Genomic DNA, 26230 nt, shown 5'->3' with positions numbered 1-26230 from the left:
GTTATTCCAATGTCAGTACTATTTCAGTTACTAACATGTGATTTTATTGCAGTGATTTGGAGCAGAGTGAGATCAAGAGGCCTACTTCTAGACTGGACAGAACAGAAGAGGAGGCGGCGAGGAAGGAGGAGAAGGATAGCGAGGCACCGCCCTCTACTGCTGGACAGGAGAAAGTGCTGCATGTGGAAGATCTGAAAGAACCTCCTGTCTTGGATGAGTATGTGTGTGTGTGTGTGTGTGTGTGTGTGTGTGTGTGTGTGTGTGTGTGTGTGTGTGTGTGTGTGTGTGTGTGTGTGTGTGTGTGTGTGTGTGTGTGTGTGTGTGTGTGTGTGAGAGAGCATACATGTTGCACCCTTCAATCCTGACTAACTTCTATGTGTGTGTGTGTGCCTCTCTCTCTCTTCCCTCTCCCAGCTTGCGTCAGTATATCTCCTCTGAGGGGCTGTCCCTGCAGAAAGCCCGGCGCTTCCTGGAGAGGGAGAGTGGTCGTCTGAGTGAGAGACAGGCAGCACTGCAGGCAGCTCAGGCCCAGTCCAGCTCCTCTCAGTACCCCAACACCACCAGCCACGCCCAGGCCACACAGGAGATGTACAGGAACCTGCAGCAGGTGCGTGTAAGTGTGACTCCCTTCCTTATCCCATATAGACTCCTACACCCGGCCCTAGTGCCCTTGTGTCGAACATTTATGAAGTGCGAGAGTATGCATGACCTCCGTGTGTAACTGTCCCTGGATCATTTTTCTCTCTCTCTTTCCCCCACTCTCTGTCTCTCTCTTTGGTTTCCTCTTCTCTTCCTCAGGAGGCCAGTGACGTGGAGGAGTTGAGGGTGACTGTGAAGAGGGGGAACTCGCTGCTGCGCAGGAAGGAGGAGAGACTGCAACAGCTAGAGAGCTCCGTAGCTGAAGAGGTGCCTTAGTAGTACACCATAACACGTTTATATACCACATATCCTGCCCCCTGTACACCACCTGTACTACATACCATGCCCATAACGTTAGGCATACTGGAATAGCTAATAAACACACTGTACACTGAATGGACAAAACATTAAGAACACCTGCTCTTTCCATGACACAGGCTGACCAAGTGAATCCAGGTGAAAGCTATGATCCCTTATTGATGTCACTTGTTAAATCCTCTTCAATCTGTGTAGATGAAGGGGAGGAGACAGGTAAAGAAGGATTTTTAAGCCTTTAGACAATTGAGACATGGATTGTGTATGTGTGTCATTCACGGGGTTGCTGGGCAAGGCAAAATATTTAGGTGCCTTTGAACAGGGTGTGGTAGTAAGGGCCGGGCGCACCGGTTTGTGTGTGCCAAGAACTGCAACGCTGCTGGATTTTTCACGCTCAACAATTTCCTGTGTGTATCAAGAATGGTCCACCACCCAAAGGACATCCCGCCAACATGACAGAACTGTGCGACGCACTGGAGTCAACATGGGCCAACATCCCTGGGAAACGTTTTCAGCACCTTGTAGAGTCCATGCCCTGATGAATTGAGGCTGTTCTGAGGGCAAAAGGTGGTGCAACTCAATATTAGGAAGGTGTTCCTAATGTTTTGTATCGCTCACTGTATGTACGCGTTTACATTTTTACGTAACATTTTGGTCATTTAGCAGACACTCCTATCCAGATAAACTTAGTCAGTGCATTCAACTTACCGTAGTTAGGTAAAACAATCGCATACCACAGTCATTGTAAGTTAAACTTTCAGCGAAGTCAATGATAGTAAGAGAAAACGTGTGTTAGAGTTAATGGCAAGTACAAAAGTATGGAGTTTGTTTTTTCTCTTGCTTTATCTTGCCCAGGTCTCCCCTCATCACTACTATGATGACCAGGACAGACTGGTGACTGATAGGAAGGTGGCCTTTGATGTGACTGAATCGGATATGAGCAGCTTCAGCAATGGCCTTGATGGCCCTGGTGAGAGAAACAGACATACTGGAGTATTCATAGCAGGCCTGTACTCCTCCTCTGCCAAATTATTATCATACTCTCTCTCCCTCTTTATTATTCCTCCTTTCCCCCCACTCCTTCCTCTTTCACAGCTTATCCCTTGTTCTTCATGTGTTCTGACATTGCCTCCTTTTCTCTCTTGCGCTCTCTTTCCCTTTGTCTTTCCCTCTCTATCGCTCCTCTCCAGGTGAGGAGCCCACAGTGCCGGCTAAGGTGCAGCACTTAGCCGAGTCGCTCCAGCACATCTCTGGCCAGCTCAGCACAGTCCTGGGGGCCCTGGGCTCCCTGACCCAACGTCAGACCCCTTACCAGCCTCTCCCCCTACCCCTGCCCCTCTCCCAGCCCCGAACCCCCACCTCAATGCCTCTTTCACAGCTCTCCATGCCTCTGTCTGGGCCCTCTTGGGCGTGGGCCCCTCACAGCACCTCCATCCAGCCACGGGGTTCTGAGGACCTGCTCAACAGCCGCTGGGCCAAGCTCTTCCCTGGTACATCTCAGCCAAAGAGATTCAATATCATATATGTTATATTAAATACGCGTTCTGTGGACTGAAGAACTCTGTTCTGTGTAATTTCAGGTAGGGTGAGGAGTTAGTTTATTGGTTTAACAAGACTTCACTTCTCTTTGTCCCTTCTTCTATAGGGGCTCCTATTGAGTCCATAGCCACCAGTTCCTTGAGGACACATACGCTTTATTCAGGGTACAGTCCTGCAAGGTAAATAGGGAAATGATTTGTTATAACCGTCACTCATCCCTTTCACAGTAGTCTGTCTTGTTGAAGGAAGGTACTGAAGACACGTGTGTTTGTGTTAGCGAGCAGGCTCGTAGTCTGTCCTCCATGCAGCCTCAGTCGGTGGAGATGGATGGCCAGAGGCTACAGGGTCTGATCGACGGCAACAAGAGATGGCTGGAGACACGCAGGAAAGACCCCAGTGTGTATCCTTCTGTAAAAATGCTCACACATTACCACATTGCACAACTTTATAATAGAGCTTGGTTCAATCTTGTAAATGTCCTTAACAGGTTTTCATCAGACCTCTGTTCACGCGTTATCGGACCCCCCCAACTATGAGTGGACTGGTCCAGCTGAGCCTGGATGACAACAACCAGATTAAAGTGTACCATTACTAAAGGGGGGTGGGTGGAGTTACATACGGAGCAAGGATCAACACAAGCCGATAAAGATGTACTGTTACTGAAAAAGGGCTAAGGACTTGGGTGGGTTTTTAAAATGAACTTGGAGTAATGCAGGGATCCCTCTAGCTCTGGCCCAGGGCGTTACTGGAGGAACCCCCTCGACTATGTGTGGACCAAAGGAATGTCCTGGACCAGAGCTAGGATTCCTCTACAACCAGATTTACATATCAGATTACTGTAAGAAACATTTTTAAGACATCTGTCCTCTGGTGAACTCCACTTTAGCTGCGATTGTGTTTCAGTGGACTCGTTTTATTCCATTGGCATGCAAGGGTGAATAGCTTGGGATTATGGAGACAATAGCCCCGTAGTCAACAAACCAGTTTGTTTCCCAAGTTTTTGGCCTCTGGCTATTTAAATGTTTCAAAAGCAGATTGCATAGTTGTTACATATACAATAGGTGCTTCACTTTATTAGGAGAGACATCTGGAGGTTGGAGTGAGATACTGTTGATAGCTGACATAAGATCATTGTCATGGTATCAAGTTGTATAAGAGACGCATCACTCATTCCACTGTGTGAGAAGTTCAAGCCATACCATAATAACCACTACAAGGGCAAGACAATGACTTGTGAGGGATTCGCAGTCTTTATGAAATTCTGGTAAGAGGGACTCTTCCAGTGTTTTACTGTGCAGATAGACGTATGAAATTTTTACCATATTTTTTTATAAGAAACATTTTAATAAATGTAAAGTGGTGTATATTCATAATGCCAAACTTTCATTCTTTTTCATGTTTCAGTATTTGTCTACATTAAAGAAGTGATCACCGGTGTTGTATTCATTGGGACACCCAACAGAAAGTGTTGCAACTTAAATTAGAATTTCTTGGACAAGTTCAGGTAGTCCCTTCATGATTGTCAGTTACCTTCCGTTTCAGTGCCTAACGAACACAACCCAGGCCCTTAAGTCTGGATTTCCTCTTCATCATGATTGTCAGTTACCTTCCGTTTCAGTGCCTAATGAACACAACCCAGGCCCTTAAGTCTGGATTTCCACTTCATCCTGCTTGTCAGTTACTTAAAATGCAAAACCTAGAGACAGATTGTACTAATGCGAAGACTACACCTTTATCATCGTGGACACAAACTTTATTCAGTAGTCACATAGTCCCAAGTTCTTATCCTACAGTGCAAAATCTATTTTTCTCACCAGCTAAGGACGTAGTTAGTTTATTTTTTACATTTTACCTTTATTTAACTAGGCAAGTCAGTTAAGAACAAATTCTTATTTTCAATGACGGCCTAGGAACAGTGGGTTAACTGCCTGTTCAGGGGCAGAACGACAGATTTGAACCTTGTCAGCTCGGGGGTTTGAACTTACAACCTTCCAGTTATTAGTCCAACGCTTTAACCACTCTAGGCTACCCTGACGCCTCGGACGTAGGTAGTAATTAAAATACAATCGTTGATCTCGCTCTAGGACAGATCCATCCAGTATCAGACAGCCATAGAAATACAAACCACGCGCATGATCAGAACATTAAAGGCCACAGACAGACTGGACATGGAGTGTTCTCACTCCCCCCACACACACACACTTATGCTCAATCATATATACAGAGGCGCACACACACACACTATACACGTTTAAATGCATTGATGGAGTTGCAGGTGAATAATGATGCAATATAAATTAAATTAAAACGGTTATCAGCAATAAGAAAACAACGACCACAGTAGTATTGGATGGCAGTAAGGAGAAATGTCAGCATGTCCTGGTGAACCAGACTCATTGATTGGCACACCAAGTGTCCATACAGATTCCAACTCCGGGGAGGGCGCACCGTCCTTCCCCAGCTCTTTGATTGGCTGAGAGATGCCCGCCTGCAGTCAGGGAGACATGCCATTGGGTGTCTCAGTTGCCAATGTGTCACTACTGGCCAGCAATAAATGTTAAGGCGGAGCCAGAGAGTAGCTTTCTCAGAAGACGAAAATCTTGTCTCTCTGGACATCGTCCAAGTCATCGTCCATGGTGAGGAGAACCTGGCAGAGAAAGCAGAGGAGTCAGTCACTATATAAGATGTTACTTATATAAGATGTTACTATCTGGGTATGTATGGGTCAGGAATGGGGTCTTCATCAAAGCTCAGCCACTTATGATCTATTGCTGAATGACATGTGCAGTAACCATGTCCACGGTGTGAAATCTGTGTATTCCCCTCCAATTTATAATACTATGAAATGAGTGCCACATGGCCCTCCCCAGAGATGTGCACACACATACACACTCACCAGGAAGGAACCAAACATGGCAATGGAGGACAGGAAGTGCCAGATGTCGTGGTCGTCGAAGAAGGAGAGCACGATGCAATCACGGTTGTGTTCCCGGGACTCGGCAGGGGTTTTCTACGGCAGGGGGAGAGCGGACAAAGCAGTCAGCACCAAAGTGACATGAGAATGTTGGGGTTATGTGACCATGGCATGTGGTGTGTGAGCATGTGATGTTTTCATTGTGGTACTACAGATACCATGAATCCAATTGGGGCAGGAGTTGCCAAACTTCTCGGAGACCCCTAGACCTTTCACTATTTTATTGTAGACCTGAACTAGCATACCTGAATCAACTTACCTACACAGACAAGGGTTTGATGGACTAGTTGAATGAGGTGTGTTAGCTCTGGAACAGTTTGAATACATGGAACGGCTGGGGGGGTCCCTCGAGGTGGTCTGAAAACACCCTGTCATGGGGGTGTGTAAGGCTGACGTGTGGTGGAAGCCACTGATCTGTAAGGTCATTGTGTGTGTGTGTTGTTCTGACCTGCCAAGTACTGAGGCCCTGGAAGAAGAAGAAGAGAGCGAAGCCCCACACCACGGCCGTGAAGAGGATACACACCATGGCCATGCACTGGATCCTCTCACCACTGCGGAGCTACACACACACACATTCACAGAAACATATCATCTGTGATTGTACACGCGGAACATGTTCTACAACCTCAATACTAGAAGTGTGACTTGCTCCTGCTTTTGAAAGATTCATTATTGAGAAATGGATCAGCGACTACATCCAGCGATTTGTCCAGGGTGTACCATGGATGGCATCATGGACAGCACAGGTGGAAGCGGGCAGCCTGGGTCTGTGGGAGTACGAGCAGTACTGGAAAAAACCAGCTCAGACACATGGCCATGTTCCTTGAGAACAGCCAGCACCTGCCTGAGCAGGAGGAGAGCAGTCTGATCGACTTGTACAGGGAGGTGAGGCGCGGTTTTCTCTTTTACAGAGTGACAGTGAGAGAGACCCTGAACACGAGAGGACTAAGGCTTTGGTGTGGGAGGAGTGACGAGCAGGGGCTCTGATGAGGAGTTGGAGGAAATTGGGAGCTATTCCGAGGGTGTTGGAACTGCAGAGAAGGGCTTCTTGTCTGCCTACGAATCACACGGATTGACAGATCTTTATTTTGTAGTGGATTTAAAATACGATTTATTATCTATTTTTTTAACCATTAGCCTACAATTTCCGTGCCTCTGCGGAAATATAATTAACATAATCTGTTTAAGATCGAGATATCATTTTTTTTGCATGGACTGTATCTCAATCCACCACATCTGCCAACATCGCGGTGAAACGTGGCAGAGCTAGAGCGGTGTTAGTCAGACCGGTCGACATCCCAAAAATTGGTCTTCTCACAAAAAAGTATGTGGCGTCCAAACGTATTGACTACTCTATAGACTAAACTCTCACGAACACAATGGTGTTCTCCGTTTTGCTCTAGGGTGCCCACAAGCCTCACAAGACGGCCTGAAGGTCCCTGGTACCAGAACAATAATGGAAGTATATACAGTATCGGGATAGTTTAGTGCCTAAAATATGAGGATAAATACATGCCTTAAAAAAAATATATATTATAGCTTCCTGATCTTATATCTCTCAGATATAGGACAGACACTTCAGAACAAACTTCCTTTAGATTTTTCGGGGGACTATCTGTGGTCTTCAAGTTCAAAATCAAATAGCTAAATGATTCTTGGTATGACCATCTTAAAACAATTCCATATGTTAGTTTAGACTCCCTCCCCCAGCTTGGACAGGGTTTAGACTCTAGAGGGTTAATGACTTAAAATATACTGTGGCATGTCTTTTTTGAGTGAGATTTGTCTATGGAAAGTGAACAAACACACACACCTACCTTCATGATGATGTAGAAGGCAAAGTAGAGTAGCAGGTTGCAGATGGCAATGGCCAGCAGGTAAGAGGCAAAGTCATTGGGTGTCTTTAGTAGCCCATAGGCAGCCCTGGAAAGACCGAACAACAACCAAACAATGTCAGTGATGAGATGTCTACTCTACTCTCCACCCATGGTTGTGGGTGAGTAATGACTATTCTACAGACTAAATGGATACCTTGCCTCATCAGGCTGAGTGGGTCGCAATAAAATCACATTGACAGAAAGGGACATTAATCACTTAAAGTAGGTGCGAAAGACCTTTGGTAAAAAAATATATTTAAAAAAAACACTGCATGATGATGTCAAACAATGTACAGATCTGCCATCTTAATTTGACCCCGTTTCTCACAGCAGGAAAACAAATCCTGCAGCGACAGGAAATTGTCATTATTACGTGGATTATATATATTTTTTTTAAATGTAGGGGTTGATACATTTTTCGTTAGGGCACATCAAGTCGTATTTTAAAATGGAAATGACAAACTTTAAAGCCCTTTTAAACCCTAATACACTACAATTAGCATTTCATGCCACGCTGGAAAATGCTCTGCGACAAGTGATCAAATTAAGATATCACATATATAGAACACTGCAGTAAAGGCAGTCCAGTCTGAAGAAGATAGTGAGTGAATGAAAGAAATACTCACAGAGACCAGTTCACTATGTTTCCCATCACTAGCAGAACCATTCGGTCCTAACAGAGAGAGAGAGAGAAACATTTACTTGTGGATTTATAGATCTTTCGCGACAGAGTGAGTCTCCATACAGTATGTATAGTCTACCATTTACTGTGTGTGTGTGTGTGTGTGTGTGTGTGTGTGTGTGTGTGTGTGTATATATATATATATATGGACAAAGCCATCGATCACATATAACCATTCACTTCTGTGAAGACTCAATAGCATATTGAAGCCAAATGAAGGCTGTTAAGATGGTGTGTCATGGAGACACAAAATACTCAATTTGAGCTTCATGAAGTGACATTGCAGCCGAACTAAGTACTGCCCCCTCAATTTGAGTAAATCAAGTGGAAGGCCGACCAGTGTATTGCAGGCTGCCATTAGCAAATAAATTATCCTTATAACTTCTTATGTGTGCGATTTAAAAAATAATTGGTTCAAGGACATACTGTACATCGGGTGTATTAGAAGCAATTATTGCTTAATATTAATGATAGCCTTCTAATTTTTTTTTTTTTTTACTAAATTTTTATATTTTTCCATTCACTATAATATTTTTCCATTCACTATAATGAGGGATCCTGTTTATGCAAACAATGCCTGCAGTACCGCGGTCAGCCTTGCACCTTCGTGGTTTCAATAAGTGGGCAGTAGTTCTCCCCTGATGTATACTCACAATATACATGGGGCCACTGCACTGGCGGATACAGTCAGTGTAGATCACATACACAATCCTGCGCAGGATGCCAGAATCTGAAACACAGACAAGTAGAATAGACTGACACGTCCATAGCCCCTGTAACATTACAAGGTAAAAGCTAACCCTGACCCCAGGCCTGTTCCTAGCCCTTACTCCTAGGTTTCTTCCTCCTATGTTATTTTTCCTAGCTACTGTGCTTCTGCATTGCTTGCTCTTGGGCTTTTGGGTTGGTATCTGTAAAGGACAACTGCCAATGTAAAAAAAAAAGGGCTTTTAAAAATAACAAATAAATGTGATTGATTGATTGACTCCTTACCCAGTCTCCAGCGACCCATGTAGTAGAGCTGGGTGCTGAGCAGCATGGTGGCCAGGATGTGGAGGACAGAGAAGATGATCCAGAACACCATGTTGCCCTTCCCAAACACCTGGACACAACACACACAGGTAGACACACACCCATCAGGAATGTTACACTTGCTGAATGATGATTCTATGAGTGGGTTGCACCAACATGGTTTCAATTAATCTAGGATTAGAGCTAATCTAGGTTTATAATTAACTCAGAGATGTGTTGCACCACTTAATTTTTTTATCTGGATCAGTAAATCTATAATTAACGGTTTTAAACTATGATTAGTGACATGTTACACCAATATATAAGGTATTTCGAGAGTTGAAACGAAGTAGCTAGCCTACTTGTCAAATGAGGCCAAAGTTTCTGTTATAAAATAATAACAATGGAACTACTGCAACTCCATCGTGAAAGGTTCTCATGGGTTGGCTGATTTGAAATAAAATCTGTTATTTGCCAGTACTAGACAGAAAATTAATTTCTTAGCTACTGTATCTAGGTAGTTTATAAACCAAGCTAGTTAGCATACAATATTATTTATTATTGCTATTTCTTAACGTTATTTAGCCATTTATTATTTGTCCGCTAGCCACCTGATCATGGCACGTCAAAGATGATCAATTTTCTCCGCTTATAAAAAAAAAAAAGTTGTCGGGCCTGATGGAGGAATTTAGTAAAGTACTGGAGGCTACAAAGACAGACAACACAAATGTGAAAAAGAAGGAAGACACCTGGGCCATTTCGTGCGACAAATGTAATGGATCGACATGGATTAAAGAGTGACCCAAATCAGATAAAAAGCGCGCTGGAAAAAATGTACAACCGAAAGCCAAAACGGATGTCGCAGAGGAGAAGCGGGGGCTATTTCAGACCGGAGCCGGGCCTCCGTCCATGGAAATTGATCCTACCACCCATAAGATATAGGAGATGATTCCCCAACAGTTTGCCCCTCTCCTTCACCCCTATGATGACGACAGACAACTTGACCCATCAATATTTTGTAAGCATAAATAACTTAATTATCAATGCCTTTTAATGCTACTTCACTACAATGTTAACGTTGCAGTTTAGAATTAATCTCCAATCTCAATGTTTTTTTTTTTTATTCATTGAGCAACAGACTTAAAATTAATCTAGGTTTAAAGTGACTCGACTTAAACCTAATCTAGGTTTAAACTAAATTTAGATTAGAGGAAGGATTTAATTGAACTAGGATTAATTTAAAACTAGGTTTAAAACTGGGCGCAACAAGATTAATAGATAAACCTTGATTTAGCACAGTTTAAGAGTTAATCCATGTTGGTGCAACCCCCCCTATAGGTTGTGTACGTCAGAGTCTACTGCTGGGTGTTTGTTGTGTTTCTGTCTTGGTCTCTGTGTGGTGAGTATGTCCCTAGTCACTCACCACTCCTAGCACAGAGAAGAAGATGACAGCAGCCAGACAGGCGTAGGCAGTGTAAGCGCTGGCATTGATATCTGGGTGTCTCTTCTGGTACAGCTTTAACACACACAGCCCAGCGATCATATACATGAAGGAGGTATCTGACCGACAGGGAGACCGAGGAGGAAAGGGTGACATTAATGACATTTCTTACAGTACAGAATATCTTCCAGTAAAGTTATTGGGAAGTAGCCAGAGTCCCAGATCTGTTTGTGCCATCCTGCAGTCACAGCAATGCAGTTGGCATGACAATATGAACCGATCTGGGACTGATTGAGAAACCCATCTATTGAGGATGTGTGTTAGTGTCTTCAGGAACTCCCAATTAGCCAACCACTACATTACTCTCACCGAACTGGAAGTTGGTGTAGTTGGGGCAAACGTGGTAGCAGGCACTCAGCAGTCCTTCCATCATCAGAGCTGTGCCCATGGCGTAGAACAGCCCAAAGTGCTTAGGGATGCCACACTCCTGGAGACCGGCAGAGAGGGAGAGACAGAGGCATAAAAATTATATAAATTAATTGTCACTAGCTCAATATGTGCATTTTCCCACCAGAGATCGGTTTCCATCAAATTGACTTGTTGTGAATATAAAAAGGCTTTGTGTGATAATGTAGTGAAAAGAGAAAAATATTCACATCCAATGTTCATGCCTCTAGAGGTTATTTAAGTAGGTGTGTTTCACAGTGTTGTATGACCTGACAGAGATCTAACTCGGATTGAAACTTTGTCTTTATTGCACGTCTGATTAACTCACCCTACGAGCATACCAGAGTTGTGGACATTCTTATTTTCTTTGATAATGTAATACACATAAAGATGACTTTTGCAGTTAAATTCCCATGTTCGGAATACAAGTTAAAATGACTTCCCATTGCATTTTCAACCCTACTGATGGTCATGTCACAGAGATTTTTTGCGTTATATATCGAATGTGCCCACTCCGGGCTTGGCCCGAGTGCTTTAGCCAACAGCTTGCAGATACAGTGCGGTCATAGCCTACATGAGATTTTATGGACAAAAGAGTGATTATTTGTCAAATGGCAGCCAAGCATCAATCATCATGTCACCACAATAAGATATTTTTTGGAAAGGAGCCTCAAGCTCATCACCGTGCACTTTCACTACCCTGTGAAGTTCATCATTTATTTAACCCGTAGCCAAATAAACCACATGCTTTCCCTAATCATAATGGGAGGACCACGCAAGATATCATGCATGACTCCAACTTTACTTCCATATGTGAACTTCTACCGCAATTGTTCCCCGCATAATTCATTTTCCCTTCACAAAACCACCACAAAAATTAACCTTATCTAGTGTATTTACAGTTGAAGTCAGTTGAAGTTTACATACACTTTAGCCAAATACATTTAAACTCAGTTTTTCACAATTCCTGACATTTAATCCTAGTAAAAATTCCCTGTCTTAGGGCAGTTAGGATCACCACTTTATTTTAAGAATGTGAAATGTCAGAATAATAGTAGAGAATGATTTATTTCAGCTTTTATTTATTTCATCACATTCCCAGTGGGTCAGAAGTTTACATACACAATTATTATTTGGTAGCATTGCCTTAATTGTTTAACTTGGTTCAAACGTTTCGGTAGCCTTCCACAAGCTTCCCACAATCTGACAGAGCTGGTGTAACAGGTCAGGTTTGTTGGCCTCCTTGCTCGCACACGCTTTTTCAGTTCTGCCCACACATTTTCTATAGGACTGAGGTCAGGGCTTTGTGATGGCCACTCCAATACCTTGACTTTGTCGTCCTTAAGCCATTTTGCCACAATTTTGGAAGTATGCTTGGGGTCATTGTCCATTTGGAAGACCCATTTGCGACCAAGCTTTAACTTCCTGACTGATTTCTTGAGATTTTGCTTCCACACAATTTTCCTTCCTCATGAGGCCATCTATTTTGTGAAGTGCACCAGTCCCTCCTGCAGCAAAGCACCCCCACAACATAATGCTTCCACCCTCGTGCTTCACGTTTGGAATAGTCTTCTTCGGCTTGCAAGCCTCCCCCTTTTTCCTCCAAACATAATTATGGTCATTATGGCCACACAGTTCTATTTTCGTTTCATCAGACCAGAGGACATTTCTCCAAAAAGTACGATCTTTGTCCACATGTGCAGTTGCAAACTGTAGTCTGGCTTTTTTATTGCGGTTTTGAAGCAGTGGCTTCTTCCTTGCTGAGCGGCCTTTCAGATTATATCGATATAGGACTCTTTTTACTGTGGATATAGATACTTTTGTACCCATTTCCTCCAGAATTTTCACAAGGTCCTTTGCTGTTGTTCTGGGATTGATTTTCACTTTTCGCATCAAAGTACGTTCATCTCTAGGAGACAGAACGCGTCTCCTTCCTGAGCGGTATGGCGGCTGCGTGGTCCCATGGTGTTTATACTTGCGCACTATTGTTTGTACAGATGAACGTGGTACCTTCAGGCGTTTGGAAATTGCTCCCAAGGATGAATCAGACTGAGGTCTTGGCTGATTTCTTTAGATTTCCCATGATGTCAAGCAAAGAGGCACTGAGTTTGAAGGTACATCTTGAAATAAATCCACAGGTACACCTCCAATTGACTCAACTTATGTCAATTAGACTATCAGAAGCTTCTAAAGCCATGACATAATTTTATGGAATTTTACAAGCTGTTTAAAGGCACAGTCAACTTAGTGTATGTAAACTTCTGACCCACTGGAATTGTGATAGTGAATTATAAGTCAAGTAATCTGTCTGTAAACAATTTTGGGAAAAATGACTTGCACAAAGCAGATGTCCTAACCGACTTATACTATAGTTTGTTAACAAGAAATTTGTGGAGTGGTTGAAAAACAAGTTTTAATGAATCCAACCTAAGTGTATGTAAACTTACGACTTCAACTGTAGTTTAGTCGACGTTTGGAAAGTTTCCTGACAAATTTTCAGTGTACATCTGGCATGTCATGAAATGTTTTATACCACATGTACTTAGTGTAATTTCCGGACAATAAGCCGCTACTTTTTCCCCCACGCCTTGAACCTCGCGGTTTATACAATGACGCGGCTAATTTATGGATTTTTTCCCGCTTTCACAAGATTCATGCCGCCAAAAAACTGAGCACCATCACATGTGGCGTAAATCGAGCTCGCTCAAACTTCCCATCATTCTGATTACGGTAGTCATTTTGTCACCCTCATCATGGCAAAGACACAGAGAAATGCATATGATGCAGCTTTCAAGTTGAAGGCGATCGATCTGGCTGTTGGAAAAGGAAATAGAGCTGCTGCACGGGAGCTTGGCCTTAATGAGTCGATGATAAGACGTTGGAAACAGCAGCGTGAGGAACTGACTCAGTGCAAAAAGACAACAAAAGCTTTCAGAGGAAAGAAAAGCAGATGGCCCAAAGTATTTGCAGCCACTCGACATCAGTGCAAATCGTGCATTTAAGGTGGCGCTCCGTGTTCAGTGGGAGGCTTGGATGACAAGTGGGGAGAAATCCTTCACTAAAACGGGACACATGCGAAGAGCAATTTATGGTCAAGTCTGCCAGTGGGTCCTGACAGCGTGGAGCATTGTCAAAAAATCCACTATCATTAACGGGTTTCGAAAGGCTGGACTGCTGCGTGTTGAAGAGGGCAGCATGAGCTCAGCGAGGAATTTGCCTCCGGATGAAAGTGACAAGAGCGACAATGAAAACGCCCCAACATCGGATGAAGCAATTCTGAGGCTATTCAACTCCGACACCGAAGGAGATGACTTCAGTGGTTTCAGTGCACAGGAGGAGGACGATAGTGACCAATGACTTTCTTGGTAGGCTACCGTTTACTGCTATTTTTTATTATTTTTGTTACAAGCCGTGTTTCGTTAAAGCCTATTTATTTTTGTTACAAGCCGTGTTTCGTTTAAAGGCTGTGTAAAGTTAATTTGTTTCAATGTACCCACCATAAGTGTGTTCTCCACCCTCCCTGTCATCCAAAAAAACTACAAAATACCCCCCCCCCCCCCCCCCAAAAAATGTAAAAACAAAAGCACCATCTCAGTTTGATCTCTCACCAGTGCGTTGAGGTCGTGGCGGTCCAGCGCTCTGCTGTGGATGATGTCTCTCTGCAGCACGATGAGCAGGAAGAGGAGGCCCAGCATCACGTAACCAAGGTTACTCAGTATGTTGTTGAAGGCACTGCACACCAGAGGGTAGAGAATGGATGTCATGGATGACACAAGTCATACATTACCTGCCCAGCCATAGGTGTTTCCACATTTTTTACACGCACACACGCACGCACCTCAGATTCCCCAGGGGGTGTGCACACAGGAAGTTGTAGTAGCAGATGTCCTGATTTCCTGTCACGTTGACAACCTGGAGGAGAGAGGAACATGTCAACAACAACACACTACCCACCCACCCACCACGTGTGGATTTTAGTCATATCTACTCACTCGAAGCCAATTCCTTTACACACTACAAATGCACTCATTGTAACTCTGTAATAATGGAGCTATAACTCTGTAATAATGTAGTAAATCCGCAGTTGGAGCGTGAGTGAGGGTAGCACACAGTACCGTTTGATAAGTGATGACCAGCTGGATGACAGGGAGGGCGTAGAACACACCTATGGTGGCAATATTCCTGAGGAGAGGAACACTGACATTAACTGCCATGACACTGACAGTTGTATGATTACTGTACAATCTGACTGTTACAGAACAAACCTACACCCTATATCCAAAGAAGCAATTGTTATCATGCATTTGACTAAAGTACTGATAGAGTGGAGGGTGCCAGAGGGTTATAGCCCCCAAGCATTGATGTACAGAATTTGAGGCAACTCTCCGTCCCACTCACCAGAAGTAGATCTGGTACTTTTTACTCAGAACCCTCTTGTCTTTGCGAGCGAGGTCCGACACACACAGGTACTTCTGCAAAAGGACAAGCGACCACAAGAGTTTCATTGGGAGGGAGAAACTCAACAAAAACAACAGAGGATAAGGATCATATTAAGTGATGCACAGGGGAGGAGCAGTAGAGGGGGAAGGGATGGATGAGAGGTAGAGGGAGGAGGGATGGGCCAGACCTTGGTGCGGACGATGTTCTTGTCCGAGTCGATGTCGGCCAACGTGTCATAGTCATCCTCCTCTATTGAGCTCAGAGACTCCTGTCGACTACGACCCGTAACGCTCTCCAACGAACGCTCTGAGAGAGGAGGAAACAGAGAGAACAGCAACTACCTTTACAGTATGTCAGTGACTGAGGGCTATATTTTTAGATTTGATTAGTTTTTGTTGGTTTTACAGCTTGGATGATTTGGGACGTATTCAATAGATTGGTGGTTCTGGCCAAAGACGCATTCCTGATAATCACAAAATGTATCATTGACATTGTTCTCGACATTCCATCTTTATCTCTGCGTACAGTCAAACATGATTGTTGACCATATGTGATCGTTTTGGTCGCCGTCTGTGGTCATCAGAGCATTAAATTACATCAAAAGGCGGATAGATCTTGAACACATTCCGAATTGATTGACATGGTGCTGATTTATACAGTGAAGGGATGCGATTGGCTGGCTGATTAAGGCAGTGAGTGTCACCAATGCAGATGGCTACGTGGTGGATGGCAGTTAGGAATGGTCTGCGTTTCAAAGTCTCCTGTCCTGATAAACAAACACAGATAAACCAATAAGAAACAAGAGCACTCCGCAGCCCTCCAATCAAGAGCCAGTTTGGTGGTGAAATGCTGTGCAACATTACTGGAAGACAGATGTTGTGCCATGTGGACCCCATTGTGTGTATTTGTACATCTGTGTGTGTACAGTATTAGAGTGTGTCTAATTATGCGTCTGTATTTGGTCATCTTGCTCCATACCCATGTATCCGTAGTTGGCATCTGATGCTATGCTGTCTGTGATGGCCTCCGAGCTCAACGTGCTGGCGTTGTCCGCTGTAGAAACAATAGCAGAGAGAAACAACATTAAAGAGGGCTTGAAGTGGTGTAAGTATTCACTTTGGCTGTGTCCCAACTCTCTCTCCTTCCTCCCAAAGTGTTCACTTCCCCTCGCTGATTTAAAGGAAATGACTGGCAAAAGAAATATGGTGAAAAGTGCAACGAGTCCATGACTCCCCCAATCCAATGCTTTTAGAACTGTGGGAAATAGTGAAGAAGTGCACATTCAGGAGGAGACTCGTGCAGAAAGAAAAACAACGAGACACACGACAGAACTGGAACAGTGAAAGCCCTGTCTTATCCAGCTAAGCTACATTGATTGTCAATATTTAACTCAAAACCTTTCAAAACATTGTCACACTTGTAATGTAAATGAGCACACACACACTCACCAAAGGAGCCGTATTCATAGGGGGAGACTGGAGTCACACCTGGCTTTCCTGTGGTAACAGGTAGAGATCATGTCACAAACACACACCAAACACATGCAACAATATTAGTTAGTAGTCTGCACACAAGCACAGCATCTAGATGAATGGTTAGTCAGAGAGGACACACCATGCCCTGTGGGCTCAGAGACAATGTTGAAAGTGAGGCAAGGGTTAATGCACGGGTGCTAATCAGTCCCCTCGGGTGTGAGTCCAACGGGAGAAAAATAAGTCCATTTCAGTCAAACTCCCATTGGAACCAAACCACCGTAACCGTAATATCATGGCCATGGTTGAATCATATTAGTCATCCCCCACCATGACAAGGGTTTCTGTGACTGGACAATGCTGTGAAGTCAGGCAACTCAGGAAGTGAACTGAAATTACAATACAAGAATTGAAAAAGGGGGTTCTATTTTCAATGACGCCTCAATAAAAACTGTGAAGGAGAATACATTGATTTCAAATGTTTTTCCATATTTTAAATTTAAATCACTTCCCGATTTCAAATTGACACCCAACCGTGGTGAAGGTCATTTATTAGACATGCATGTTGATGATTTCCTCATCCACCCAGATATACTGGTGATAATGACTGTGAGATGGGTGTAACTATTTATATAGCGTGCACGAAGGGTAATAAGTAGTGTGACATTGTGAGAGAAGCTCAGACACAGGCAATATCTCACAACTCCGACACCATTCTTACCCAGTAGAGAGGCTGAGCCAAGGAGTAGCATGGCGAGAAAGCATGGGGAGAAAGCATGAGGAGAAAGCGAGACAAATTCAACACACATAGACATAGAAAACCTAGAGAAATAGATCAGTAATCCTTCATCCGATGGGGCAACTGTTAATGGGTCGCATCCATCTTAAACTCGTTTTAAATCTTAAATACACAGTTAGTTCTCTTCACTGTACACCTCTCTGGGGAAAAAAAAATACAACGGAGTGTGCCGTTGTGGTGGGTTGCTGGGATACCTGTCTCCGCGGGCGACATGTCCGCTGGGTTCAGAAGCCCCTCCCTCCTCCTGTGCATCCTGACCAGAGAAAAGACCCAGAGAGAAAGAGAGACACTTGAGTTCCAAAGCTTCTATATGACAGTGTATGAAATAATGCACTTACTGTATGTGACAGTGAAGCGATCGACAGACCTCTTGTTCTCCACACAGGCCACCAGGAAGGTGAGCAGGTAGAAGGAGAGGAAGATGCCCAGGCAGAACAGCATGCCCATCACGTACACATCCGCTGAGACAGAGAGAGGGAGAGGGGGTGGGGGGTGTAGAGAGAGGGGGAAGAGGGAGAGAGGAAGAGATGTTAGAGAGAAACAGAAAGGGAAAGAGAGAGAGATATGAACACTTCTCTCTGCAACATTGGGAATGATGCACTGTTTGGCCCGCCTGGCTGAGTGACTCACAGCTGATGGCGGGCGAGACGACCACGTCCAGAGTTTTACTGCGATTGCCGGCATCAATGAGTTCATCTGGACGGAGGGGGTAGAAGCGCAGGGGACCCCCACATGCCTCGTCCTCCGTCTTCACCACCACCACCACATAGAAACTGTTACTGGGGAAGTCCTTCCTCTGAGAGCCACGAGAGAAAAGGGGAGAGGGAGAGTAGATGAAATGGTTGCTAATTGTGGCAAGTGAGTTGTAAACATTTATTTATTGATCAATTACCTGATCTCTCCAGTGTGTGTGTGTGTGTGTATTCTACCTGGACAGTGATGGCAGCTGTCTTGGTCATGGTTTGATACATTCCAATGAAGGCCACGTTGTTATCCAAGTCATACACTGGGCACTGATAAGGTACAACACAGCATTTAGCAATCAGAGAGGAACGAGTGTCTGTATGTATGTGTGTGTGTGTGTGTGTGTGTGTGTGTGTGTGTGTGTGTGTGTGTGTGTGTGTGTGTGTGTGTGTGTGTGTGTGTGTGTGTGTGTGTGTGTGTGTGTGTGTGTGTGTGTCTGAGCAGAGAACAGGTGCAGTCACGGCTAATGTGGTTTCCACGGCAACAGGCACCTCTGCACTCCCCATCAAGTGTGTGGAATGGAGATTTCTTTATTGGCCAACCTTTCAGGGACACCCCCAATGTGAGCTATTACACACCAGACAGAGCTTTACATAACGTTTTAGTAACGCCTCTCTTTCACAGCTTTAAGCTGCTTTAGGGTAAATCCTGTGCATTTGCCAAGTTCATTCACAGCTGTCTAGTGGTTGCTGGGGTGCTCAGAATGAACTCAACACTGCCCTTGTGTGGTGAATCGGAGGCTAGCCATTGGAGACAGGCTGAGGGAACCACAGTTCAGTGATGTCATGTGAGGTCAGTGGATGCAGGTTGATGTAAGGTCATGGCCTTATTCATTAGGGTACACCATAGCTAAATGTTTTGCAACAGAAAACTTAAGCAACTGTTTATTTTAGCGTTTCTGAACAGTCTCTCCCCCGTTTCAGTTTGCTAACTTCCGACTGGTTTCGAACAGAGTTGTGAACTCAGTCACATGACTTGAGACTCTATATAAAATAAAATAACTTGAGACTTGACTTGGAGCCTCAAGACTCGGGACTCGACTTTTGACTTGAGACTGATGACTTGAATTGTTCTGGCCAGGTTTTGTATTGTTTTGTCTGTCAATCATTTTGTGGAAGAGAGTTTACATCGATTATTCCACATGCAGCCAGAGACAGGACCCGCAGCATCGTCCTTGCAAAAAACCCTGCCACAGATTGGCTAGTAAAATGCACACTCGGTACTCTGACTGGATCAGCAAACTGTCAATCAACACAGGTTGGGTGAGCTAGCAAACATACTGCTGATTTGCTGTACAAGCTATAGGATCGGGTGCAGCGCAAACATCAAACTGTAAATAAATAAATCTGCACCTCCAAAAATTGTTCGGTGATCAAGAATTTGAAATGCTTACATTGCAAGCTAATCAGTAATGGGGCAACAATTACTAGGATAAGCCTACAGTTCTTTAGGTATGTAACAATTGCTTTAACTTGTGAAGATTGCATTTGGAATTTGTTTTTAAAATTAATTATTACTGTGGCGAAGACGCACCATAGACGCGGCTCTTCACTTACGCTCTCCAAGCGTGTTTATTTATTTTCATTTTTAATTTAACCTTTATTTAACTAGGCAAGTCAGTTAAGAACAAATTCTTATTTACTTATAATGATGGCCTGTTTGATAGGACTACGATAGATTTTAAATTTAGCCAACCATTTCTTACCCTCAGTGGAGTGATGCTTATTTAATTCAATGTATGGTTTCCTTTGTTCATAACCGGAGTTCCGTATCTGTGTCCTATGGCCGCGTTCAAAACAACTGGAAACCCGGAACTCTCCGACTTCAGTGCGTTCAAGACAATTGGGAACTCGGGCCTCTTTCACTGATGTCATGATTTGACCTCAGATTTTTTGGAGTTCCCGGTTGTCTTGAAAGCACCGTTAGTCTCGGTCATTCTGGTTGTACATAATAGGAGCGTGCAAGGCCTCATAAAATAGGCTTTGGAGTCAGAACGTTGAATAAGATCAAATGACTGTTCCATGTATGCATGGTGTTGAAATTTCATTAATAATCATTAGCTCTGAGTAAGAGAAATGTAGCGATGTGGAAATGGCCTTTTACATTGTAGAACCAGTGTATTGGTTGTAATTGCCAAATTGGGGAATTGTATGGTCCTGGGGGCAAAGTGCTTGTATTATTTATGCAGGCCTACCTGTTTGAGCTCCTGTTAGACAGAATCGACTTGGTTTCTCAAGGGGAGGCTGTACAGTCTTGCCCTCTACCTGTGTCCATTCAGATAGGACAGGTTAAGCCTGATACAGAGGCTATTTCTTTTGGACTATTGCCCATGTATATTTGGTCAATCTACTTGTATATTTTGTATGATATGGCACTTTCACCACAGGATCACCAAGACCTGTGACTAAATGTACACTCTGAACACGTCAACCTGCCTTGCCTTCTGCTGATGGCATGCCCTCGCGACTGCTACAAGGTCTCTATTTTGCAATGACAAGGGATTATTAAAATGTGTCGTAGACAAAATAATGAAAAGGGCTGTCTGGTAGCCTCAATAAATATACACATATTTGTAGCTGAACAATGTATAGATTTTTTTTTACTTGACTTGAGACTTGAAAACGTATGACTTGATCTTAGAATGCACGACTTGGGACTTGACCCGTTCTACTTGGGACTCGAACCTTGTGACTTGGTCCCACCTCTGGTGCCTAATGAACAGGTTTGGTCAAGTTAGTTTACCTGGATGTCCTGAATGGACATGACAGAGCACGGGAAGGTCATCTCAGAGTTGACCTTGACGATGGCCGTGTCCACTCCGTCAGGGAACACATATTTGAAGTACTGAGAGAGAAAAACAGAGTTAGAATTTTAAAAAGTTCACATATATATTGGAATTAAGTCCTAAATCAGCCGAGTGAAAGAAATAATATATATATATATATATATATATATATATATATATATATATATATATATATATATATATAAAAAAAAAAAAAAAAGTACAAAATTCAAACAATCTTCCTAACAATACTATTCTATTATGTTGATAGATCTACCGTTTTGAAAGGGCAAATCTTGCGTCGAATACAAACGCACAACACGTGCACACACAAAATGTACGACGTAACAATATACATTTTCTAGCGTCTCTTTCTCTCCATCTCTGTCACGCAACAGCTCAACAGATCAGGCACACACATTTGTTTTTTAATGTCAATCCCCTTCTTGGCCCTGGCCTTTAGACTTAGGCACAGTAAAGAGGTAGTACCCAACCGTCTTCTCCACCCACGCACACATCTCATGGTCACGTGCAGTATAAGGGTTTCACGGGAAATATGCTACGTGCGCATGTACGCACGTGTGCATCAGTGTGAGTGGCTGTGTTTCTTACCTGGGGTTGGGATGGTGAGGCAGTGAAGCTGAACTTTTTGTCTGTACTGTAATGAAGAAGACGAGAAACACTCAACAAATACAACAGCCATATTAGCCAGTCAGGTCACATATACAGTACGCCATCTCTACTCTATGAGTGATGCTACTACACAGGGTGTCTCTTGGCTTGCTGTAGAGATAGGCAGTCACGAGTGTGTGTATGCAAAAAGGCCGCATTCAATGCAAATTAGACCAGCTCTACACAGTTTCATAGTGATATAAAATATGATGACTCAGAGTATTGAATACGTACTGCTGTGGGAGGCATGTAAGCTCTACAACCAGATATCATCTATTCGCTCGGCTCGCTAGCATGAAGCTAATGATCCCTGATGAAGATGACTCACTGCAGGGTGAAGCTGTCCACGCGGCTGATCCTCAGCTGGTAGTGGGTGCCCAAGCTGGACAGGGTGGACACGTCCACAAAGAAGTACTGGGTCTCGGAGAGGGTGCGGGTGGGGGGTTGGCAAAGCGTTCGGCCCACATGGGCATAGGGGTACTTCCTCTGGTACCTGTGGCAGGGGGGCAAAGAGATATCACTTCTCCACTCATTTTCATTGAGGTCTTTTATAAAGGGAGACCTGGCCAAGAGAGTAGCTCAATATACAAATCATGATCACATACTTGGGCTCATAGAACAGAAAAGGCTTATATTAGACTAGGGTCACGTCCAAAATTGCACCACTTTTGAGCAGGGTCCATAGGGAATGTAGGGTGCCATTTCATAAGCCATTTTTAGGCTGAACTAAACAACCATGACCATTGCAGCCCGCTCATAACAGTTCCAATGGCGGTAAATGATAAGAACAGGAGGATAAGAAGAGCCTCTGCTAAAAAAGGGACTGAATTGGCCTGTTGAATTGTGTCAACTACAGTCCCACAAAAAAACGGTGGAAATGACAGAAAAACCAACAACTTCCCAAAACACAACAACCTAGCTAGTACTGTAATTATAGCGAGTGTCTATGGGAAATTAGGCCAATGCTTTATGTTTATGTGGAAGTGAAAGCTCAAGGTACAACGATGACTCACTCTCAACTAGATGGCTTTACCACCTGACACAGGTGTTCTGGTATTGCGCAAGTCCGTGGATTATGTTAGACCATGAAAGACAGACTACTGTAGCGCTCCCCAAACACGGTCCTCGCGACCCCAAGCGGTGCACGGTTCGTTTAAAAAAAAAATGTAAAAAAAAATGTGCACCACTTGGGGTCCAGAAGACAGAGTTTGGAAAAATCCTGAGCTACTGTATAATAGAACAAATTATACACTGATCCAACAGGTAGGTTCTGCATGCAGGCTTAACACTTAGACCTAGGCTATATCATATAATAATAAGGGAGGGCTTATATAGTCCTGTTCGACTGTATGTACAAGTGGGTACCCTGTACAGGTGTGAAGTGGAAAAGTGGTTTTTGCATATTCCATTGAGACACCCTCGGAGAGTGGGGTCACGGCCAGGGATCAGCCATTATAGACAGCAACTCTGGAGCAATTAGGGCTAATTGCCTTGCTCAAGGGAAGAATGGCAGATTTTTAACTCGTTGGTTCGGGGATTCAAACAGCAACCTTTCGGTTACTGGCCGAAACAGGATTTGCGGTTTTCTTTTCATGTCTTATTGCCCTGCCGTCACTCCCTTCAGTTAACCCATTCAGTACTTCTACTGCACATCTCTCTGTACTGTTTATGATACAGTGAGCTCCAAACGTTTATGGACAGTGACACTTTTTTGTTTTGGCTCAGTACTCCAGCAATGAGGGAAATTATACATTGGCTATGAGGTTAAAGTGCAGACTGTCAGCTTTAATTGTAGGGTTTTGTCATCCATATTGGGTGAACCGTTTAGAAATTACAGCACTTTTTGTACATAGTCTCCCCATTTGAGGGGACCAAAAGTATTGGTACAAATTCACTAATGTATTAAAGTAGTCAAAAGTTCAGTATTTGGTCCCATATTCCTAGCATACAATGATTACATCAAGTTTGCGGTTTGTGATGGTTGTGTTTCAGATTATTTTCTTCCCAATAGAAATGAATGTTAATAATGTACTGTCATTTTGGAGTCACTTTTAAGAATAGAATACGTTTTTAAACACTTCTACATTAATGTGAATGCGACTATGATTACGGATTAACCTGAATGAATCGTGAATACTGATGAGTGAGACACACAAATACCATACTCCCAAGACATGATAACCTCTCAATCGTTATAATAACAGGGGAGGTTAGCATTTTTTTTTGGGGGGGGGTATGATATTTGTGCATCTGTAACGTTCTCACTCATCATTATTCACAATTCATTCAAGATTATCCATAATCATGGTATCAGCCACACTAATGTAGTGTTTAGAAACATATTATATTCTTATTTACAATAAAACTGACTCCAAAATGACACAATACATTATTTACCATTAATTTCTATTGGGCACAAAATAATCTGAAACCAAAACATACTGCAAATGCATTCAACAAGTTTGTAGAGTCACAAGCTGGATGTAATCATTGCGTGCTAGGACAATGGGACCAAATACTGAACTTTTGACTACTTTAATAGACATAAGTGAATGTATCCCAATACTTAAAATGTGGGGACTATGTACAAAAAGTGCTGTGATTTTTCTAAACGGTTCACCTGATATGGATGAAAATACACTCAAATGAAAGCTGACAGTCTGAACCTCATGTATCATTTCAAATCCAAAGTGCAGAGCCAAAACAAACAAAAAATGTGTCACTCTCCCAATACTTTTGGAGCTCATTGTATCTTCACCCGTGAATAAGCCAATATCTAGCCTACATAATGAAGAGAAACACAGCAAAAACAGACCCAAGGAGAAACAAAACCTCCACAACATCTAGGCTACACAACTTCAGTTGTTTTCTTTGACTGAACAATTTAATACCAAAGCACAACCACGTATCGTGCTTTCCTTCCACTCTAGATGAATATGGCCAGCTGTATATTGACATAATAAATTGTGGTGACATAATACAGGGACAGGACCAGGATGTGTTAGGGTTGCGTTCAGTAGGGCACAACGTTGTAGATAGAAATGTCCTGTATAGAGCTGACTTGAGTCCTTATTCTACATGTCGACGATGCATGTTTTTTCTACATAACACATTGCTTCTGTCTGAACGTTCCACAACATTGTGTCCTACTGAACGGGCCCCCAGGTGTGCCAGTAGGGTAGGCTACTCACAGTCCACGCAGTATGAGGGGGACCTGGAAGGACAGCACGGCCTGCTTCTGTCTGACCACAAACAGGATGGGACTGCTCTCTGCCCCCTCCGACAGTACATCCACAGTCACACGGACCCCCTCCGTCTGCCAGGGCAGGGAGAGAGGTTTAGAGAAACTCACGGAATCGAAGTAAAACGACAGTACACACACACACACAAGTTTTGTATTGATCACTTTTTTGCAATCTTATTTTACCATAAAACCAAATTAGGCTACTCATAGCAAGACAGCTGTTCAGTGTTCTTCAATCCTAGTACTGGGGACGGAATGCGAAGGTTTAATTCCAGCCCAGTAAGAACATGATTAGTTGAAACAGGTGTGTTAGCAATAGGCTGCAACAAACGCCAGAACGTGGAGGTCTGTGAAAAGCAGGTTCGAAGAACAAAGTGGGATTTGTGACCTGAACTATGTACTCACCTTGTTTCGGGAGACGGTGTGATTGAAGGCGTAGATGGTTTGGTTGTCACTCGTAACTGTATCGTTGTAGGTAACATCAAACTCTGCATCCTTTTGGACTACCGTTTTAGTTTCTGCCCGTGCGCACCGCAAGTGGGTCACACATAACAACAACAGGGCCACATAACCAAGCCGGAACAAGACTGAAACGGGGCCAAATTTACAACCGCTCCTCAAAACCATTTCTTTGCGATTTGTCAACAATAGCTGTGCTAGCTGATCAAAACGACCTAAATGCACTTACTGACACGTTGGATGATAATAATAACAATGAATGGCAAACCTACCTAACGTTAGCTAACTAGACTGGAGCTCAGTTGTAATTTATCATTCACGACAACAGAACAGTTGATTGCGAACGACTAGCTAGTGAGATAATCTAGCCAGCTAGCTACATTTGCTTGCTAATGATTAATGTATTACATTCACACCGCTCCTCCTGTTTCACCATCACCAGCTGGCAAGCTAACCACTCCTCCGTACAGCGACGTAAACTAACGTTAGCTAGACGATAACAGCACAGCTACTACTCGCTAGCTAGATCCCGAATGATTTAATGTCCGCGGTTTTTTACAGCTAATGTCATACGCATTTTATCATTTAGGTTGACATATGCCTGTATAGTGTTGATCGTATCGTAAAGTGAACGTTGTTTGCATCTGTTGAATCGACTGACCACGTTTGAGGGGTTAAATCTGTGTCACC

At 43.5% G+C, this 26230-nt stretch overlaps 2 protein-coding genes across 15 annotated transcripts in view; one reads left to right on the top strand and one right to left on the bottom strand.

The window, feature by feature from the left end:
* LOC135552698 (centrosomal protein of 164 kDa-like) overlaps window positions 1-3879 on the top strand; it is a 25922-nt gene extending 22043 nt beyond the window's left edge. For 8 of the 11 annotated variants that reach the window (XM_064984473.1, XM_064984474.1, XM_064984470.1 and 5 more), the window contains 8 exons: window positions 53-217; window positions 415-613; window positions 799-906; window positions 1810-1924; window positions 2145-2444; window positions 2600-2672; window positions 2771-2893; window positions 2992-3879. In XM_064984473.1, coding sequence (XP_064840545.1) covers window positions 53-217; window positions 415-613; window positions 799-906; window positions 1810-1924; window positions 2145-2444; window positions 2600-2672; window positions 2771-2893; window positions 2992-3088 — 1180 coding nt within the window. In that variant the 3' untranslated portion in view covers window positions 3089-3879. The remainder of the gene's footprint in view (window positions 1-52; window positions 218-414; window positions 614-798; window positions 907-1809; window positions 1925-2144; window positions 2445-2599; window positions 2673-2770; window positions 2894-2991) is intronic. The other 3 variants (XM_064984471.1, XM_064984482.1, XM_064984476.1) reach the window with 2 other exon arrangements.
* LOC135552700 (SID1 transmembrane family member 2-like) lies at window positions 3726-26230 on the bottom strand. 4 transcript variants are annotated; one of them, XM_064984483.1, is made up of 26 exons: window positions 25487-26230; window positions 25029-25153; window positions 22166-22330; window positions 21778-21823; window positions 21123-21224; window positions 18566-18649; window positions 18267-18432; window positions 18004-18097; window positions 17831-17889; window positions 16814-16861; window positions 16344-16418; window positions 16069-16131; window positions 15553-15671; window positions 15324-15397; window positions 15041-15107; window positions 14764-14837; window positions 14534-14657; window positions 10848-10965; window positions 10461-10597; window positions 9020-9128; window positions 8680-8756; window positions 7971-8017; window positions 7285-7390; window positions 5916-6026; window positions 5390-5503; window positions 3726-5140 (listed from the first exon to the last, which is right to left on the bottom strand). In XM_064984483.1, the coding sequence occupies exons 1-26, from the start codon at window positions 25706-25708 to the stop codon at window positions 5078-5080; spliced, it is 2589 nt and encodes an 862-aa protein (XP_064840555.1). In that variant the 5' UTR covers window positions 25709-26230; the 3' UTR covers window positions 3726-5077. The 4 variants fall into 4 exon arrangements, with proteins under 4 accessions (XP_064840555.1, XP_064840556.1, XP_064840557.1 ...); XM_064984484.1 differs by lacking the exon at window positions 17831-17889 and having other exon boundaries at window positions 17975-18097; XM_064984485.1 differs by lacking the exon at window positions 16069-16131 and having other exon boundaries at window positions 25487-26229.

This window comes from Oncorhynchus masou, chromosome 13, assembly GCF_036934945.1.
Source record: "Oncorhynchus masou masou isolate Uvic2021 chromosome 13, UVic_Omas_1.1, whole genome shotgun sequence".
Taxonomy (NCBI): domain Eukaryota; kingdom Metazoa; phylum Chordata; class Actinopteri; order Salmoniformes; family Salmonidae; genus Oncorhynchus; species Oncorhynchus masou.
The sequence above is the reverse complement of the archived record's forward strand: the minus strand, read 5'-3'. Positions and strand labels throughout refer to the sequence as shown.